Consider the following 19,377-nt stretch of genomic DNA (forward strand, 5'->3'; position numbering starts at 1 on the left):
CAAGAATCCCCAGAACCAAGGCTCCGAGGAGCCCTGTGCAAAATGGAGCACAAGTCAATCATCAGTACTACGTGGGACACAAGCAATCGGGCAGTTATTCGCTAACCAATGGATAAAGGATAACTTCCCAATTGCTGGGAGTCAGACCACTGGAATACCCACCAGTCCCCACAACCGAGGTTCTGAGGAGCCCTGGAGCACAAGTCAATCATGAGTACTGCTCGGGACACAAGCAATTTGGCAGTTATCCCCTAACCAATGGATAAGGCATAAGTTCCCGATTGCTGGGGTTATGACCACTGGAATACCCACCAATCCCCAAAACTAAAGTTCTGAGGAGCACTGGAGCACAAGTTAATCAAGAGCACTGGACAGGACACCAGTGATCTGGCAGTTATCCCCTAAACATTGGATAAGGGATAACTTCCCAATTGCTGGGGGTCTTACCATTCAACCAGCCACCAACCCCCAGAAATAAGGCTCTGAGGAGCCCTGTGTAAATGAAGCACAAGTCAATCATGAGCACTGGTTGAAACACCAGTGATCTAGTAGTTATCCATTAACCATTGGATAAGGGATAACTGCCCGATTGCTGGGGGTCTGGCCACTGGAACACCCACCAATCTCCAGAACCAAGGCTCTAAAGAGCCCATCATGAACACTGGTCGGTACACCAGTGATCTCCCCTAACCATTGGATAATGGATAACGTTTCAATTTCTGGGGCTCTGACTACTTGGACACCCACCAATGCCCAGAAGCAAGGTTCTAAAGAGCCCTGTGTAAACAGAGCACAGGTCGATCATGAGCACTGGTCGGGACACTGGCGATCTGGAAGTTATCACCTAGATTCAGGGGTATAAATTGATCATTATGAAAATGTTTACACCTGCATAATTTTGTAGCTTATTATTATGTCTCATATTTTGTCCATTTAGGCTACATTAACAGATGCTGTTTTTGATAGTTTTCTATGCCAAAGCTAGGAGTGGATTCAACTAGAATTGAAAATGTAAAGAAAGGACTTATACTTCTCCTTTTCTCTGGATCCACTTCTTGCTTTAGAAAAAAAACTGCAACAAAAACACTGTGGGCCCGATCCATCTAGAAATCTGCACTAGGATTCTGCTGTAAAACTATGTGAAATCTGGGCAAACAGTTTGCTCAACTCAAAGTTGTGCAAAAATGTTGTAATTATTAGGGCTGACTCAGGCATCCAATTTTTGTGTGTGAGTACTGTTCGTGGTTTTCGCAGATAGCACTCATACATGTGATAGTCTGTGGGGCCATTCACATGTCCATGATTTTTTGATGACCGAGTTGTGCACGTAAAATTGCGAAGACAAACTTGATTTTGAACTAAAAGTCCGTGAAAAAAAATCGGACTGCACTTGGTTGATAGCCAAGGAGGTCCAATTTTTCACAGGCGGTCAGAAAGAAGAAGGTGAGGAAACTTTGTTTTTTTGTCTTCACGTACAAGAAAAACTGATGACACTCAAAGTCTTATCAAAGTGTGATAAAAAAAGAAAATTGGTTTGTTTTTCTCATACTTGAAAAAATAGTTTTAACAAAATCTGTCAAGTTGGTAAAGCTGGGGTGCGACAGGGGTGGTCAAGCCTGTGTGACAGATTAATCACAATTTACACAGCAAAAGTGCTGCAAATCACAACAGAAAGGCACAACAGTCCCTGGGATGTGTACAGTTCTGGCGGCGGTAGCACACAGCGGTGGAAAGATGCGCCAAATTTATTAAGAAAGTTCAGCACTTCCTTCATTCAGACTATCATGCAAATGACCAGTCTTAAGGAATTGGGCTCTGAGTATGGAACCTCTGAATGCCAACAAAACTAAGATCAGCCAACCTCTCTGATATCGGTAATATCGGCCGACAACCTAATGTGTATGGGGGGCTCTCAGCTCACCCCTGACAGATGATGTTAGGCGAGATAAGGATCGGCATTAGAATTTTAACAACCAACCCTTTTGTTATAGAGAAGATAAGCCACTTTCAGAGCTGTTTGAGGACCACTTTTTCGACTTTCCCCATTGAAAACACTAGAGCTTTGGTGAACTGAATGATCACTTGTATGGGGAATAGACATGAACGAGCGATCGGCTGTCATATCAGGCCAGCTTTAATGCAAAACAAAAAAAAAAAACATTAGATCTCTGCTGACCTTCCTCTACATTGCATTATAAAAATATGTAAAATGTATGAGCTGACATAGGCAGTATGCAAAGCATTTAGTAACCAAAAACATGTTTCATTACTAATTCCAAAGGTTTAGGTTTTTTCCCCAGTCAGCAAATGGCCTCTGTGGTTAAAGGGGTGGTTCACTACTCTGCATCAGTGGCCACATACCTGTAAAACGGATAGGGAAGGCTTTTTCTAAATAACTTGTTCAGACAATTCTGCCTCTGAGCGGCGCTATTATGGTCCGCTCATCCCTATAAAGTGACTTCCCCCCTGGGCTCCGTGACCTCTGAGATCCCTTGATGGCACATCAACTTCCAGTTGACCTGACATCACAGAGCCCGGCCCCAGTCTTCCTGAGTGACTGGGCTGTGGGTGGAGTTTCACAGCCCAGCGTCACAGCCCAGCATCGCTCCTGCTTGAAGGAGAGTGCGCGACATGCTGCGCTGTGATGAGCGGTGAAACTCCACCCACAGCCCAGTCACTCAGGGAAACTGGGGCTGGGTTTGGTGATGTTGGGTCAACTGGAATTGACATGCCATCACCGGATCTCAGAGGTCACGGAGCCCGGGGTCACTACATGGGGATGAGCGGTCTGCAATAGTGCCGCTCACATGCAGAATTAGCTGAACAAGGTATTTGTAAAAAGCCTTCCCTATCAGATTTACAGGGATGTGGCCACTATTGCAGAGTAGTGAACCACCCCTTTAACCATATAGCTAAGGGCACCAGTAGGTCATACAGAACTTAGACTAGAAAACGTGTATGAGGCTTATTGCCCCATTTCATTATAAGATATAGAAACCATGACCTATGTCTAGTAAAAGACATAAGGAGCAACCAGAACCTGTAGTAATGTAGAATACAGGAATAATGCAATCATTAGTACTTACAATAAGTTTAGTGTCCCAGATCTATCTTACCTGTCTTGACCACAGACACAACTTACCTTGTGCTCCTTCTCAACTTCAGACCTAATACATGATACAGGGTAACAAAAGCAAAGATCTCCTATCAAAACAAGCAGGTGCACAGAACTGTCATATATATATATATATATATATATATATATATATATATATATATATATATATATATATATATATATATATAGTTAGACAGAAGTTATTAAATAACTAGTGGCAGATTGACCCATTTACAAGCGGCAGGTGCAGGCTGTAGACTTGTCTCTAGATAAGACATCGGATCCAGCAATGAAAAATAAAATGAACTAAATAAGAAGAGATAACATTTATTTACTGGACAATATAAACACGTGGCAGTATAAAATGGAATCATGTCTCTTCTATGGATCGTCACATTTAGAATGGAGCTGTTAGAAGAACAGATATTGCTGATGAGGGAAGGGGCAGATGGAAAAATGAGGTCTGTAGAGATCACAGGGGATACGATGTGATGGGACCTCTTTTCATCAAGTTTTTGGAGCTGGGCATTTGTATTCAGTCAACATCAATGGCAAATAAAGTTGTATGGATGCCGCTTTTTTATCAGGACTGTTATTGATGATTTTGATCCAGGATGGGGTGAAAAGCCCCTTATATCCCACCATGGCAAAGCTACCTGAAAAACAGTACAAATACTGATCAGATTCCTGTATGTATGTATGTTTGCATTATATACCGTACATCTCTGCCATTCACCTTCAGTTAAAGGGAATCTGTCACCAGGTATTTACCACCTAATCTGACAGCAGCATAACGCAGGAACAAAGATCCTGATTCCAGCGATGTGTCACTTACAGGGCTGCTTACTATAGTTTTGATGAAATCACTGTTTAATCAGCAGTAGATTATCATTAGAGAACTACTTGGCGTGCTGCAGGTAGTCCAGCATATTCATGAGTTCTGTATAACTGCTAGATCTGCAGCAGAGAAAACATTGATTCTATCAATATGACAGCAAACAGCTCAGTAAGTGACACATCACTGGAATCATGGTCTCTGCCCCTACATTATGCTGCTCTCAGATGGGGGAGCAAAAACCTGGTGACAGATTCCCTTTAACTACATCTATTTCTGCCATCCTTTCTGTAATTTAACAATTTTCTACACTAAGGGGTACTTTGCACACTACATCGCAAGCTGATGGTAGCGATGCCGAGTGCGATAGTCCCGCCCCCGTCGCAGCTGCGATATCTTGTGATAGCTGCCGTAGCGAACATTATCGCTACGGCAACTTCACATGCACTTACCTGCCCTGCGACGTCGCTCTGGCCGGCGACCCACCTCCTTCCTAAGGGGGCGGGTCATGCGGCGTCACAGGGATGTCACACGGCAGGTGGCCAATAGAAGCAGGGGGGCGGAGATGAGCGGGAGGTAAACATCCCACCCACCTCCGTCCTTCCTCATTGCAGCCGGGACACAGGTAAGGAGATGTTCCTCGCTCCTGCGGCTTCACACACAGTGATATGTGCTGCCGCAGGAATGAGGAACAACATCGTAACATCGGTCCTTCCGAAATTATGGAAATGACCAACGCTACACCGATGATACGATTTCGACGCTTTTGTGCTCGTTAATGGTAGTAAAAATGATTCACATACTCCGATGTCGACAGCGACGCCGGATGTGCGTCACTTTCGATTTGACCTCACCGATATCACACCTGTGATGTCGTAGTGTGCAAAGTACCCCTTAATCTCACAAATTGTGCTCATAAAATATAAAATGTACAATAAAAAATTACATTGAGTTAAGGCTACTTTACACGCTGCAATATCGGTCCCGATATCGCTAGCGTGGGTACCCGCCCCCAGCTGTTGCGCGACACGGGCAAATCGCTGCCCGTGCCGCACAACATCGCCCAGACCCGTCAAATATACTTACCTGCCCGGCGACGTCGCTGTGACCGGCGAACCGTCTCTTTTCTAAAGGGCGGTCCGTGCGGCGTCACAGCGACGTCACTGAGCGGCCGCCCAATAGCAGCGGAGGGGCGGAGCTGAGCGGGACGTAACATCCCGTCCACCTCCTTCCTACCGCATAGCGGCCGGGAGGCAGGTAAGGAGAGGTTCCTCGTTCCTGTGGCGTCACACATAGCGATGTGTGCTGCCGCAGGAGCGATGAACTACATCGTTAATGCTGCAGTAACGATAATCGAGAATGGACCCCCATGTCACCGATGAGCGATTTTGCATGTTTTTGCAACGATGCAAAATCACTCATTGGTGTCACACACAGCAACAACGCTAATGCGGCCGGATGTGCGTCACAAAAAAATCCGTGACCCCAACGACTCCGCATTAGCGATGTCGCAGCGTGTAAAGCCCCCTTTACTGTGTTAGACAGAAAATCTATGCACTTTTATACCTCAAAAAGACCAATGTATTCTTGGAGGAAAACCAGAAAATCGATATTTAGAAGTTTTCGAAGCAGAGAGGTTAGAAGCCTGATGAAGGACTTCTGTGATCCAAAAGCTTGGAAATGTAACTTTTCTGGTTAGCCAATAAGGATATCACTCCTAGTATACTTTGGTCTTTTTGGGGGGCATAATAGTATTTAAATTGATAGAGTATGAACACACATTACATTTCATATAGTGGTACATGTGGTACCAGTCTGTTCTGGCCTAAGTTTCACAGAAAACTAGCTTTGGCCATAGTCTACATCCAATCAATCCCCTCATTCTTCCATGTAAGCCTAGCTCTTATGTACCATATTGTTATACTGTATGTACAACTTTTTTTTCTCTTTAAATCATAATATATTATGTTTTTATAAAGCTCTTATACCATATTATCATATATACAACCTTTTTCTCTTTTTCACAGTATATTACCTTTTTCATAAAGCACTATAGGTTTTGCAGATCCGAGTTTGGTAAAAACAAACATTTCAGAACCTGGTGGAGTTTCCACAATATCTTTAGAACAAATAAGAACCACAGATCTAGAACATAAAAATATATGGAAGATATGAGTCAGTGGTTTAGTGTATTCTGTGGGTGCCTAGGCTTCATCTGAGTACATACATACCGTTGCTTCATTGATACTTGTATGTAGCTAGAAATGGCTTTTGTTGTAATTGGGTCACTGATCATTTCAAAGTGTCTCTTGCTTACAACGGCTCCAGAACAGGCGTCCAACACCAAGAAGAAAAGGCCCCTCCTTTTAAACAAGAAAAGTTCCTCATCAACCTGAAAAATTATATACAGAGTGGAGAAATTAACTCTGAAGAATTCTTGAAGACAACTGGCTACTTGCCATAAATATTATTTTTAACTGTTCTCCTGAATAATAATTTATCATTATTTACGTTTTCATTTGTACACTTCTCTGTTACTGGTATATAAATTTATTCTTTTACCCAACTGAGCCCTGAAGAAGACTCCCATAGCGAAGAGTTCATGGCCACGCCCACTTGACTAAAAACTAGATTATGGCTGTGTCCGCACTTTCCGTTTCCACCTGCTTTTTAGGTCCGTTTTGAACTACAGCATTTTCATGCCAAAATGCATGCGTTTTGATTTTCTAGCAAAGTCTATGGAAAATGTGAATTTCTTGTCCGCACTTTGCGTTTCCAAACGCTGCGTTTAATTTGCATAATTTTGGGCAAAAAACATGCGTTCAAAGAAGCAGCATGACAATTGTTTTTGCCATTTTGGCTGCGTTCTACACCCATTGAAATCAATGAGTTGTAGTAAATCGCTGCCAAAATGTTAAGCAGTGCGTTTGCATTGCATTATTGTTGCGATCCACATGTTTTTATTTAACATAACAAAGTCAGGTCTTTCGTCTTTCTCTCTCTGTCGGTCGGCCTGTCGGTCTCTCTCTCTCTATGTCTCTATCTCTCTCTCTGTCCATGTCGGTCTATCCCTCTCACCCCCTCTCTCATACTCACCGATCCACGATCACCGGCGCGGCGCTGCACGGCGTTCACACTGTGGCGGCTTCTCTTTTGAAAATGCCGGCCACTCATTAATCCATTACATATTCCCTGCTTCCCCCGCCCACCGGCGCCTATGATTGGTTGCAGTCAGACATGCCCCAATGCTGAGTGACAGCTGTCTCACTGCAACCAATCACAGCCGCCGGTGGGCGTGGCTATATCAAGCAGTAAAAAAAATACATAAATGAAAAAAAACGACGTGCGCCCCCCCCCCCCATTTGATACCAGCCAGGGTAAAGCCACACGGCTGAAGGCTGGTATTCTCAGGATGGGGAGCTCCACGTTATGGGGAGCTCCCCAGCCTAACAATATCAGCCAGCAGCCGCCCGGAATTGCCGCATCCATTAGATGTGACAGTCCCGGGACTTTACTGGCTCATCCCGAATTTCCCTGGTGCAGTGGCAAACGGGGTAGTAAGGAGTTAATGGCAGCAGCCCATAGCTGTCACTAAGTCCTAGGTTAATCATGGCAGGTGTCTCCCCGAGATACCTTCCATGATGAACCTGTAAGTTAAAGTAAATAAACACACACATCCAAAAAATCCTTTATTTGAAATGAAAGACAAAAAAACACCCTCTTTCACCACTTTATTAATCCCTCAAAAAACACCTCCAGGTCCGACGTAATCCACGCAAGGTCCCACGACGCTTCCAGCTCTGCTACATCGGAAGCTGACAGGAGCGGCACTAGAACACCGCAGCTCCTGTGAGCTCCATACAGCAACTGAAATGAGTCGCGCGATCAGCTGTGCTGTCACTGAGGTTACTCGCTGACACCGCTCTCAGGTGGAGGACTGCAGCTGTGGCCGCAAGTAACCTGAGTGACGGCACAGCTGATCGCGTGGCTCACTACAGTCACTCAGGGGATTTGCGATCACAGGTGAGTCCTTCACGTGTGACCGCAAATCAAGCTGCGGCACACGCACAGAGCCGCGCGATCACAATGAAGTCGCGTGAAGTTCATCCAAGTTCATTCTGATCGCGTGGCACTGTCCCGAAGCCAGCCATGTCAGTGACAGTGCGGTCCCACTCGGCTCCGCTGTAAGTCTATGGGGATGCTGCAGAGCCGAGTAGGTGCGTACTGTGAAAAATGTGCGTTCTGGATGCTTTTCCCACTCTGTCTATTGCAGAGAAAGCATCCAGAATGCATGAATTCTGCAGGAATGTGCGCACGTTGCGTTCTGCCGAATGCGTCTCAGAACGCAGCTTTTTCGTCTGCATTCTGAGATGCACAGGCAGTGACTTACACGCTGCAGAATTGAGCTGCAAAGTGCGCACATAGCCTTACATAAAGATGAGAGGAGGAGTTAAGGAACACAGAAGTGTAGGGAAGAGTCAAGAGAACAGTGGTATTTAGTCTAAGAAAACAAAATATTCTTTATTGCTTATAATATTAAAGTAATGAAGAAAATATCCAAAATTAGGCCTGGCTTGAATTCCAACCACCTGATCCTTAGATCTCCCAAAATCATTGGGTTCTTCTATATGTATGGGGCCTTCAGGTTAAGGTTACAGCTGGAAAAAAAAATTGACAGCATCTTTGATGTGTTTCTTCTTTATATTTGATGTCCAATACAAAATTATATTATTGTACCATGTTAGGCAGAAAATTCGATTGAAATACTTTTATGCCCAAAAAGGACAAAAGTATTAGAATACATTTGGCACTGCATGTTATACTACATAACAACCTGTAGAGTGGATTTGTGTGATTGTGGCCATGGTGAGGGTGGACTTGTGGCATAAGAAAAGACGAAGCCCTTCAGAGAGGCTGGTGAACTTTACTTTTATATTTGTTATGACGTCTGGATGTTCGACTGCTGCATCTGTACTTTGTAAGTCTGGCATCTTTCTGTTTTAATAAGGATACATCTAAAAACTTTAATGCGTAAAAAAAGTTCTTCTCTCTGAAATGCATTATGTTTAACACAAATTTTCTCATAAAAATGGCCCCTATATTGCTGTGCATTGGAAAACAGTAAGTAGTTTGAGACGTCTCTTACAAATTGCTGCAGTCAAGCGATTTGCAAGCACTTCTGTTTTCGGTGCATGCTTGGATTTCTGAGCTACGCACTTGACTGCAGAGACTTGAAGACGTTCTAAAGCTTCTCATTGCATTTCTATGGACAGCGCTATCATAGAGATGTTTTAGTGAGATAGAAAGACTAGATGTAGCCCTAGCCCTGCTCCACTCACTTCTGCATTGAGAGCTGATTGATGCAAGTGACGTCTACTGACATCTGCATGGTCCACAGTTAAGGCCCATTTACACGCAACGACATCGCTAACGAGATGTCGTTGGGGTCACGGAATTTGTGACGCACATCCAGCGTCGACTCGTTAGCGACGACGTTGTGTGTGAAATGTATGAGCGACCACTAACAATCAAAAATACTCACCTAATCGTTGATCGTTGACACGTCGTTCATTTTCAAAATATCGTTACTCGTTCCTGAGGCAGCACGTGTGACACCACAGGAACGACGAACTACATCGTACCTGCGTCCTCCGGCAACAAGGTGGGCGTGTCTTTCATGCGACTGCTCTCCGCCCCTCCGCTTCTATTGGACACCTGCCGTGGGACGTCGCTGTGACACCGCACGAACCTCCCCCTTAGAAAAGAGGCTGTTCACCGGCCACAGCGACGTCGCTGGGAAGGTAAGTCCGTGTGACGGGTAATAGCGATATTGTGCGCCTTGGGCAGCGATTTGCCTGTGACGCAGAAACGACGGGTGCGATCGACAGCGACATCGATAGCGATGTCGCTGCGTGTAAACCAGCCTTTAGGCTATGTGCGCACATCCATGCTGAAAAATCTGCATTGATTTAGCAGTGCATGTGCACTTCAAATTGCTGCAGAAGCACTGCGTAATGGATGCAGTGTGTCTGCAGAATAGATGCCGATTTCATGCGCTTTGGATGCTGCCTCTCCCATAGACAGAGTGGGAGCAGCATCCAAAGCGCACAAAAGAAGTGACATGTTACTTTTTTGAGCGCAGCGATTTGGATCAAAATTTCACCATGCAAATCGCTGTGCTCTCAAATGCAACGTCCGGATGCATTATGCACAATCTTCAAATATTGTGCTGAGGACAAGGATGCATGCGTTTACGTTGCAGTGCTAGACACAGTGTAAACGCATGAAATTACGCAACGTGCGCACATAGCCTTATAGTGAATGGGCCAAGTCAGTCCTGGCAGGTAGCCATAGAGTTGACTTCACCTGCCCTGCTCAGCTTTTCATGCAATACGAAATGGAGCAGGATGAACCCCTTAACATTAGAGGAGTTGTCCACTACTTTTACATTGATGGCCTATTCTTAAAATAGGTCATCAATGTCTAATCGGCCGTGGTCCGACACCCCGCACCCCTGCCAATCAGCTGTTCTCAGTCCCGGTGGCAGCAGCTGGAAATGCTCAGTTCTGGAGCTGCTCCATCTTCTGATAGTGGCCACGGCTGGGTAATGCACATCCACTTTCCATTTAAATCAATATGAGGCGGATGTGTAGTACCCGGCCGCGACCACTATCAGAAGATGGAGCAGCTCCAGAACTGAGCATTTTCGTCTGTATGCTGCTGAAACTGGGACCGAGAACAGCTGATCGGCGGGTGTGCGAGGTCTCGGACCATGGCCGATCAGACATTAATGACCTATTCTAAAGGCTGCTTTATACGCAGCGACATCGTTAGCGATGTCGCTCGTGAAAACACCCGCCCCCGTCGTTTGTGCGTCATGGGCAAATTGCTGCCCGTGGCGCACAATATCACTAACACCTGTCCCACATACTTACCTTCCTAGCGACGTCGCTGTGGGCAGCGAACAACCTTTTTGTTAAGGAGGAGGTTCGTGCGCCGTCACAGCAACGTCACACAGCGTCCCGCCAATAGAAGCGGAGGGGCAGAGACCAGCCGCATTAACGACATGCCCACCTCGTTGCCAGAGGACGCAGGCAAGCTGTTGTTAGTCGTTCCCGGGGTGTCACTCGTAGCAATGTGTGCTGCCTCAGGAACAAAGAACAACCTATGTCCACAACGACCAACGAGATTTTGAAAATGAACGACGTGTCAACGATTAGGTGAGTATTTTTGATCGTTAACACTCGCTCGTAGCTGTTACACGCAACGACGTCGCTAACGACGCCGGATGTGTGTCACGAATTCCGTGACCCCAACGAAATCTCATTAGCAATGTCGTTGCTTGTAAACCGGCCTTAAGGATAGGCCAACAATGTAAAAATAGTGGACAACCCTTTTATTAGGGCTAAGTCTACTCATATCTGTACATGCATTTTATACATAATCTATTCCCATGAGACTGTAGCATAAACACAAATACCCCATGCAGCATTATCCTTATTACCTTGATGAAGGCAGTTTGCACTCTATTTAATACATCCTCCCGGCGGATGGACTGCACTTGTATCTTTGTGTATTTTATTGACAGACTGCTGGTGATGGCAACCTGTAAGAAGATTTATTAGACGGCGTTATAAACACTTAATCGAGAATTAGTAACAAAAATATAGTGAAAAACTGTAAAATATTTCAGGTCAGGGCTCACTGGGCAGTGGTTTTATTCTGCGTCTTGTGACTATTGTGACCTTCCTTCTATAATGTAATAGTTTCATATGAGAACTTCACCTGTTTACTGCGTATTCCAGCATTTTTTTTGCTCTGCCCAAGTATTTATATAATAAGGAATAGATACGAGCTGTAACTATCCTTTCATACTAACGTTCTGAATATTTGTGCTTGCCGCCAACTTGTCCTTAAAAAGCCTTGGATGACATATAGGCCATCAGCTGCCAATCCACGTCTTCTTCAAAGTCACATTCACCTAAAAACCGTACTTAACTAAAATAAATGCTACCCAAAGCCCAGTCATTACTGTAGTAGGATTACCAGGGAAGCGAGCCAAAGTAATGACCCTTTCATTCCTCCTTCTATTAAATATACATATTTAAGGCCCAATTCAACATCTGCAATTTTTTTAAATCACTTTTTTCCCCATCTCATTCTATTCGCTGATGATTATTGTGCCAAATACATCAGAATGGCGCATGCGGTTCATATATTTTGTGCAAAATAAAAAAAAAATCTTTATTTGTCTTTAACCTATTTTGAGACTTTTTAGTACAAAAAGTTGAATTTTCCACTAAATTCTCAGAAAAGTTGAGCCAACATTTTAAAGCTCCACTCCAGCGTTTTTGACTTGTTAATCCCATTGGTAGTGCTCATGTATGTGAGTATAATGAATGTAGTCACTTACTCACCGGTAGCCGTCTTAACCCGTGGAAATTCGGGCTCAGCAGATTCAACTGGACTCTAGATAAAAGTTCAGTTCTGGAGCCGGACTTGACCTGAACCAGATTGAAAGTCACTAATTGGGCAGTTCGGGTCTACACCGACATACAGCCCGCCATAAACAGATCACTTCTAGGGGAGGGCAGGGCTTTTTCATTTTTTAAATTTGGTTTGTACACACTAAATCTGATAATCTTGATGTTACCCCCAGTACGAGTCAATCAAACACTGCAAGTGGATCGCACTGGGCCGAGCACCAGGCGTTCCTGAGCACAGCAATGCTCGATCACGTGGTTTGTTTACGTAAAGCACCAGGACTCTGAACACTGATTTTTTTGTTAAGTCTATGTTCAGAATGAACCCCAAACTTTAAAGTTCAGATCCACTCTTCTCTTGTCTTCACTTGTTTTTCACCCCTGTTCCGGCAGCACGTGACTGCAGTTGTGATTGGCCAAATAACACAGTGGTTGCTGTGTGAAAGCGGAGGTCACGCTTTTAAATCTTCTCAATGCAAGTCTATGAGAATTCAGAAAGATGATTGTAGCCTCAGTCTATATCCCAAAGACCTTTATTGAGAAATATGAGTTCTGGAACATACAGCGATCCAGCAGCTTACAAAAGCCATTACATGGTACTGAAGCCGGGGGGCTGAGGACAGATGAAGATGCCGACCGGTGAGTAGTAAACTACATGCAATACACTTACATACGTGATTTCTAACAAAGATTGAAAAAAAGGCTGGTGTGGAATGGTCTTTGAAAAGTCATAAATGATGGATCAAGAAAAAACATTTCGGAACCCTAAATTTTGCGCACAATGGCAAACTAAAAAGAAAAATCAGACAAACACGTAAAAGGAGACTGTCCATTTGCACCTTTTTTTTTAAAGATGAATATGGCGCAAACAAAAAAACAACACGAAACACTAGAAACTTGACAAAAAAAGGAAGAAAATGCAATAATGAATAGGGCCATGATTTTTTTTCATTTTAACTTGATATTTTACACTTGACAGTTTTTTCTACCTGTGGGGCTCCACATTGCCTACAAGGCAAGGCTAGTCGTTGAGACACGTATAACTTGGTAAACTGGTCATTGCTGCCTCTGTCCGGGAATGGCTTGTTTGTGCACTCCGTGTAATCATCTGGATGGAAATGGGCAGTGATCTTAATTCTCTCACAGCCATGCTGAGAACAGTAACTATGCCCAATCCGAGCTTCATAGGCTTGAAGGTGAAGGAAGAGATATCTGAGGACAAAAAAAAGTTTGGACTTTAATAGATATAAAGTGCTGTATTATACACAAGTGGTGCGATTTTTCCACTGCGGAGTTCACATTGCATATTTGCCACACACCAGTAGTTTAGTCGGGTTTCTGTCTGAAGCCCTGAAAAGTGGAATTCAGATGTATCTGCAGTGGGGGCTATTGACTTTAATGAAGCAGGCAGAGTTACTTTGTGCTCTGTCTGACTTCTGGCTTTTTAAGGTGGGTACCAAAACTTAGGTGACTGCTTTCTTCCACAAACGGTGCCACTGTTAAATATGGACTATGTGAGTCTATTGCATGTCTTGGACATGCACAACACTTGGACGTTGGACAACAATGGCACTCTTTCCAGAAGACAACTGCAACAACGGAAAAAGACCAGGTGTTGGAGCAATCAGGGTATCACAATATGAGCAATATCTTGTTTGAAACGCATAGACCCTTGTCTACATATGTTTTTATCTGTCTGATCTTATGGAACAACCATAAAGTCAAGTTTTAATCTATCCATCGATTGTGGATGCTGGATTTTTCCTCGCTCCTCAAGCACTTTTTCTGAAAGAAAGCACTCGAGTTTCTTTTAAACTTTTTATAACCCCTGCAAATATTACAATTTTTTACAAAGTATCTAAACTATTTCTAGGTGTCATATTCATCTAAAGCCATTGAATCTCTGACTTACAGTATGATAGATTTATAGTATTAGATGACACAATGTAATCCATGAGGTTGGACCAACACCCATTTCCAGGAGTTTGTGGTGCCCTGTACAGCTTTTACACCTATTTGGGACCTGAAACCTAGTTCAGTAACTAGACAGCTCTGAAAGAAGAATTTAAGGACTGACATATGCCAGTCAATGGCCCCAACCTCACAGCCAGTCACCTAGGGACTCAACTGCTTTCAGATTTTGGAAACACTTCTGTTGGGTACCTCAGCTGGAAACTGGAAATCGTCAGCAACAATTGAAAGTTACAAACACCATCTACTGATCTGTCTCTATAGTGTTAGGTTATGGATCCTTCACCATGCTACATACAAACTCTCCATGTCTACTCATCCGGATGGGTGCCATGAAAGAAGGTATGATGCAGCAAAATAGATACAAAAATAGAAAAACGTCCAGCATTGCCAATCAAGAGGTAGGTATAAAATAAGCTTTAATAGAAAACTATATAAAAACAAAAATCGCGGAGGGTTTGGGTGCATTTACATGTTTCTGGTGTACAAAAGACACCCTTAGTCATAGGGAGTATGGAACTGATACAGTATAGAACTATAATGTGGCTCAAATCTTCCAGCATAAAGAAACTTGGTTCCAAGGTAATAGGCAGTAAATAAAGAACAGTTGTCACAATGTGCTTGGATCAGTAGACCTTTACCTCCTGCTCACACTGCACGGATGGGGACTAGAATCTAATCCTGAATCTAGTTACAAGGCATTTTATCACATCAGTACATGAAGACGTGCTGGACAAGCCTGGCAGGAGTTAAATATTTACCGCATGCATGTCTCTCTAAAGCGCGAAACATGAGCATTGTTAGTGAGACAAGTGCGCAGGCGGACACCCATTGTATTGACAGAATGGTGCAGGTGGACACTTAAACTGTACGGTGACCTTCATGTCCGGGAGAGTGTAGGGATACATGATAACATCTGCCTCCAGGGAGCTCATTTTGTGGATAACATGTTCTAGCACAGGATAGCATGCAGATAGGCAACTGGAAGCATTAAATAAAGGGTTGTACGGCTGTTTCAACTTACCCTCGACTTATAACGGGCAAACTGAGCAATGTAATAATGGTGATCATATGGATGTCAGTACCAAATACACCTAATGAACACCCCATGTACACAGAGACAGGATCAGAGCGCTCACCCAGACTCCTTACTGAAGTGATACAGTCGATTTGCTGACTTATTCAGGCCTTGATGGATAGAGGACGCCATGGAGTAATGGCGAACACTGTGCACTCGTCCTGTGTTACGCTCATAGATATCCGCTGTGACCTGGAATACTGCACTTTTAGGGTAGCACAGAGCAACCTGCAGCCAATCTCCTCTGCAAGAAACAAAGATGGAGGTCGGTTATTTAATGTCTTCCATGCACAGTGGTATAATCCATATCATAAAAGTATTTCACAAAGCTCAATCCCCTTGAGCCTGGGTTCTCACATGGCGGCTGTGCTGCAATTTTTGCCGTCATCCGAAATTGGAATTAAAACACTACTGCAGTGCTGCCTTGATTTTGGAAAAGTGCAGCAAAAAAAAATGCAATGCAATGTATGTTTATAGGTGAACCAAACCTAAACTTTCAGTTTCCAAATAATACATTATATAAAAGCAATGGTTAATTCTATTTTCATATTTGAAACCTGTTTTAATATTCATTTTTATTCTGAATAAGGGTCAACACAGGTAAATATCAAAATGTTGCATGTATTTTTATGATATTTGAAGAATAGCATTGTATGACAATATTGCTCCTTGCTTGAATCATCGTGTAATATATATTTCACAGAAGTGAAAATGCTCAGATATGTCATATATGCAGGATGTGCAATGCTAAGCCTTGTGTGCGCTATCAAGTGGGGGATATACTGTACTCCGCTAATGTGGAAAAGTTCTATCTGCAAGGCATCAAAATGATGACGAACACATATCTAGGTGACAGCTAAGTGGACCTGAGCACTCAACATTTAGGACATTTCCCAGAGAGAGCTTCTTGGGGCTATATTACTGCAGTAGTCTGAGCTCGGGAGCAATCCAGGATAACGATCAGCTCCATGCACAGCCAAGAAAATTCCAAAATCTGGAAGACATTCCATCGCTGAAAAAGATCCAGAGCTCGAGCGTTCGCCATTCTCTTGCTGGGTTTTAATTACAATTATGCAATTCTGTTGTTAAGAAAAGAATTAATAGATCAAAACTGAAAAGGATTATGTGCTAAACCCCATCCCTGGGGGGACGTCAGGACCGTAAACCTCCTCTCTGTCAGCCTGTCTGTAATCAACGATCCCCTTTTATTCTGTGACTAGCTCGTATCTTCAGTGTATACCTCCTGGATTTCCCACCTGGCTTTATCCGAAAAAAAATTCACAGGGGTTATTAATTAATTTTGTATCAGAAACTTCAGGTTTTAGTTGCTTTTTTTTCTTAGGAAATGAATTCTATCACTTTCTGGGAATGAAATAATTCTTCCAATACTAATTATGCTTGATTGGAAGCAGGACTGCAAGATAAACTCCGCTGACCGCCTCTGACATTCTTTTCTCAAGGCTCAAAGATTTATTATTTTGGGCAATCTGCTCCTTTTTAGGACATGATTTCTATCCCCCATAATACTGCACAGGACTCTCACTCCGGGTTCATGGGAGCAATGCATTCTGCCAAGACGTTGCCTATTTATAACTTTTGGTTATGTAAGATGGACAATTTCTAAAGTGAGGTATTTCCTTCTTAAGAGATCTCTTGATTAGTATTTCGATTCTGATTATCACATAAGGCCGGAGTTCCACTTGCGTATGACTCGTGAGAGTCTCGTATCAGTATCGCCTGGCACGGGACACGAGCACCTGTGCTGCGTGGAAATAAATGCAACCGTGCTGGGTGATACCTTGCACGAGTCATACGCAAGTGGAACCATACCCTAATGGAGGACATTTACCTGGAGAGACTGTGGAAAAGGCCAGGAGGTAAAGATTAAGATGCTCTTACTTTATCCTCCAAGGAGTTGGGCAGGTCTCGGAGGCAACCATCCGAACATAGATATACCTTTAAGACCTCATTTGTAAGTTCATGATTTTTCTTGTATGTAAAAACATGGACCATTGTACATCAATGTTCTGGATCTGAATTTCATCAGTGTTTGATCAGTGTAATTTGTTTACGATCACCATTTCATCAGTGAAATTCACATATGAAAAAATATGGCAAAACGTCTCCTATATTCTGCAATATTAATCACAGAGTGTACACGGATTGTGAACTGATGCTGTCCGTGATTTTCACAAGCTATTGACTTGTATGGGCAATTTAATTGGTGATTTGAATAAAAAACGGACATGTTGCCATGATTTTTATGCGGACCATTCAGTCCACAAAAAACACAGACATGTGTAGAGCCCCGTAAACTATAATAGGTACATGTTCTATTTGTCAAAAATACAGGTAAGACACATACATTACTCATGGACGTCTGAATAAGGTCTATCAGTGTACGCTTACAGATGTAGCAGCAGTCCACATGATGGTTGTGGCACATTATAGTGGGAGTGCAATGTGAATTTGTGGGTTAGGCTAAGCACACACGGGCATTATTGCGAGTGCATCGCATGACACTCGGCTCCCGCTCTGCTGTGGGTGTAAGCAGAGTGTCATTATACTGTGATGCAGTCCTGAAATCGGAGTACAGCTGCAGAGGAGAAGGAGGGACTAATCTCCCTATCTCCTCTATTATCAGCGGAAGCAATTATCGCACTGCATTCTGGTGTAATGTGAGTGCAGTGCGATGTTTCTCTTGCACCCATAGACTTGTATTGGTGTGAGTGAAAATTAATCGGATTCCACTCGCAGCATACTGTGATTGTTTTTTCGGTCCGATTAGGGGTGAGAAAAAAAATCGCTCATGGGAGTGGTATGCAATTTTTTTATCGCTCCGTTTTACTCGCCGTGTGTGCTCAGCCTTAGGCCACTCATTCAAAAAGAATGAGGACAGGCACACTACACAAAATGGATAGAATGCCATGGCACACCTTGCTAATAACACTGAAGCTGCTCCTACGTCTGTATGTAATGTGCGAGCTTCACTACTGGATTGGTCACCAGCCTTCCTTGTAGTTTGGATTCTGTCCTCAACATAACTGCACTTTCATGAAGGCCTTCAAGCGTAGGCCTCTTCTTTAAAGGGGTTGTCAACATTTGGCGTGAAAGTCTGCAGTCACGATATGTGACTTTAGACTTGTCAATCCTCACAGCGTGCAAGCCCCATGCTGTCAGAATTCTATGATGCCAGTAGCAACACCAGGCAGTCATGTGACCGCAAGTATTTGATATTCAGACTTCCAGCCTACCTATGGGGCTCAGAATCTAAAAGCCAATCAGTATGTTTTTGGAGAAACCAGAGTAACTGCAAGAAGCACACACAAACACCGTGAGAACATACAAACTCTTTGGAGATGTTGTCCTTGGTGGGATTTGAAACCAAGACAAAAGTTCTACCAGTGATAACCACTGAGCCACCATGCTGCTCACATGACTGCTTGCTCGTGGTGCCAACACTGGTGAATCCTAACTGTGTACACTGTGTGTACTGTGAAGATTCACAAGTCTGCAGTCGCATAGAGTCACTGCAGACTTTCATCCAAACCTGTACAACACTTTCAATGGCATGCATCCTTCCATGTTTTATTTTTAGTACATATTTATTCATCGCTGCCTAACTTGAATATATTTTTTTACTTTAAGTTCTCAGTCTTATGCAATTTGTGATCAGAAGTAACAATGGATGAGGAGCGTAAAAGGAATTCTTTGGGAACAAAATCATAGCTAGACGGGCTGATTTTTTGCCGTGCAGTTAGCACAGAACGTCTGCCAAACTCCGAGGTTCCAAAGCACAAATAAACAGCAATACTGATATTAACATAGCACTTGCCGACAGAAAATAAATCCCTTCCCTGACCACTGCCAGGGTGCTTACATACGTCCTGAG

General features: G+C 43.5%; 2 protein-coding genes across 5 annotated transcripts in view; both read right to left on the bottom strand.

The window, feature by feature from the left end:
* The window catches only part of CEMIP (cell migration inducing hyaluronidase 1), a 166,975-nt gene that overhangs the window by 109,730 nt on the left and 37,868 nt on the right, over positions 1-19,377 (bottom strand). The window lies entirely within an intron of this gene.
* Positions 3,458-19,377, bottom strand: part of LOC142303986 (cell surface hyaluronidase CEMIP2-like) — a 135,639-nt gene continuing 119,719 nt past the window's right edge. For all 3 annotated transcript variants that reach the window (XM_075345917.1, XM_075345916.1, XM_075345918.1), the window contains 6 exons: positions 15,547-15,729; positions 13,426-13,648; positions 11,458-11,559; positions 6,185-6,345; positions 5,989-6,098; positions 3,458-3,774 (listed from right to left, as the gene is read on the bottom strand). In XM_075345917.1, the coding sequence (XP_075202032.1) occupies positions 3,626-3,774; positions 5,989-6,098; positions 6,185-6,345; positions 11,458-11,559; positions 13,426-13,648; positions 15,547-15,729 (928 nt within the window). In that variant the 3' untranslated portion in view covers positions 3,458-3,625. The remainder of the gene's footprint in view (positions 3,775-5,988; positions 6,099-6,184; positions 6,346-11,457; positions 11,560-13,425; positions 13,649-15,546; positions 15,730-19,377) is intronic.

This window comes from Anomaloglossus baeobatrachus, chromosome 4, assembly GCF_048569485.1.
Source record: "Anomaloglossus baeobatrachus isolate aAnoBae1 chromosome 4, aAnoBae1.hap1, whole genome shotgun sequence".
Lineage (NCBI taxonomy): Eukaryota > Metazoa > Chordata > Amphibia > Anura > Aromobatidae > Anomaloglossus > Anomaloglossus baeobatrachus.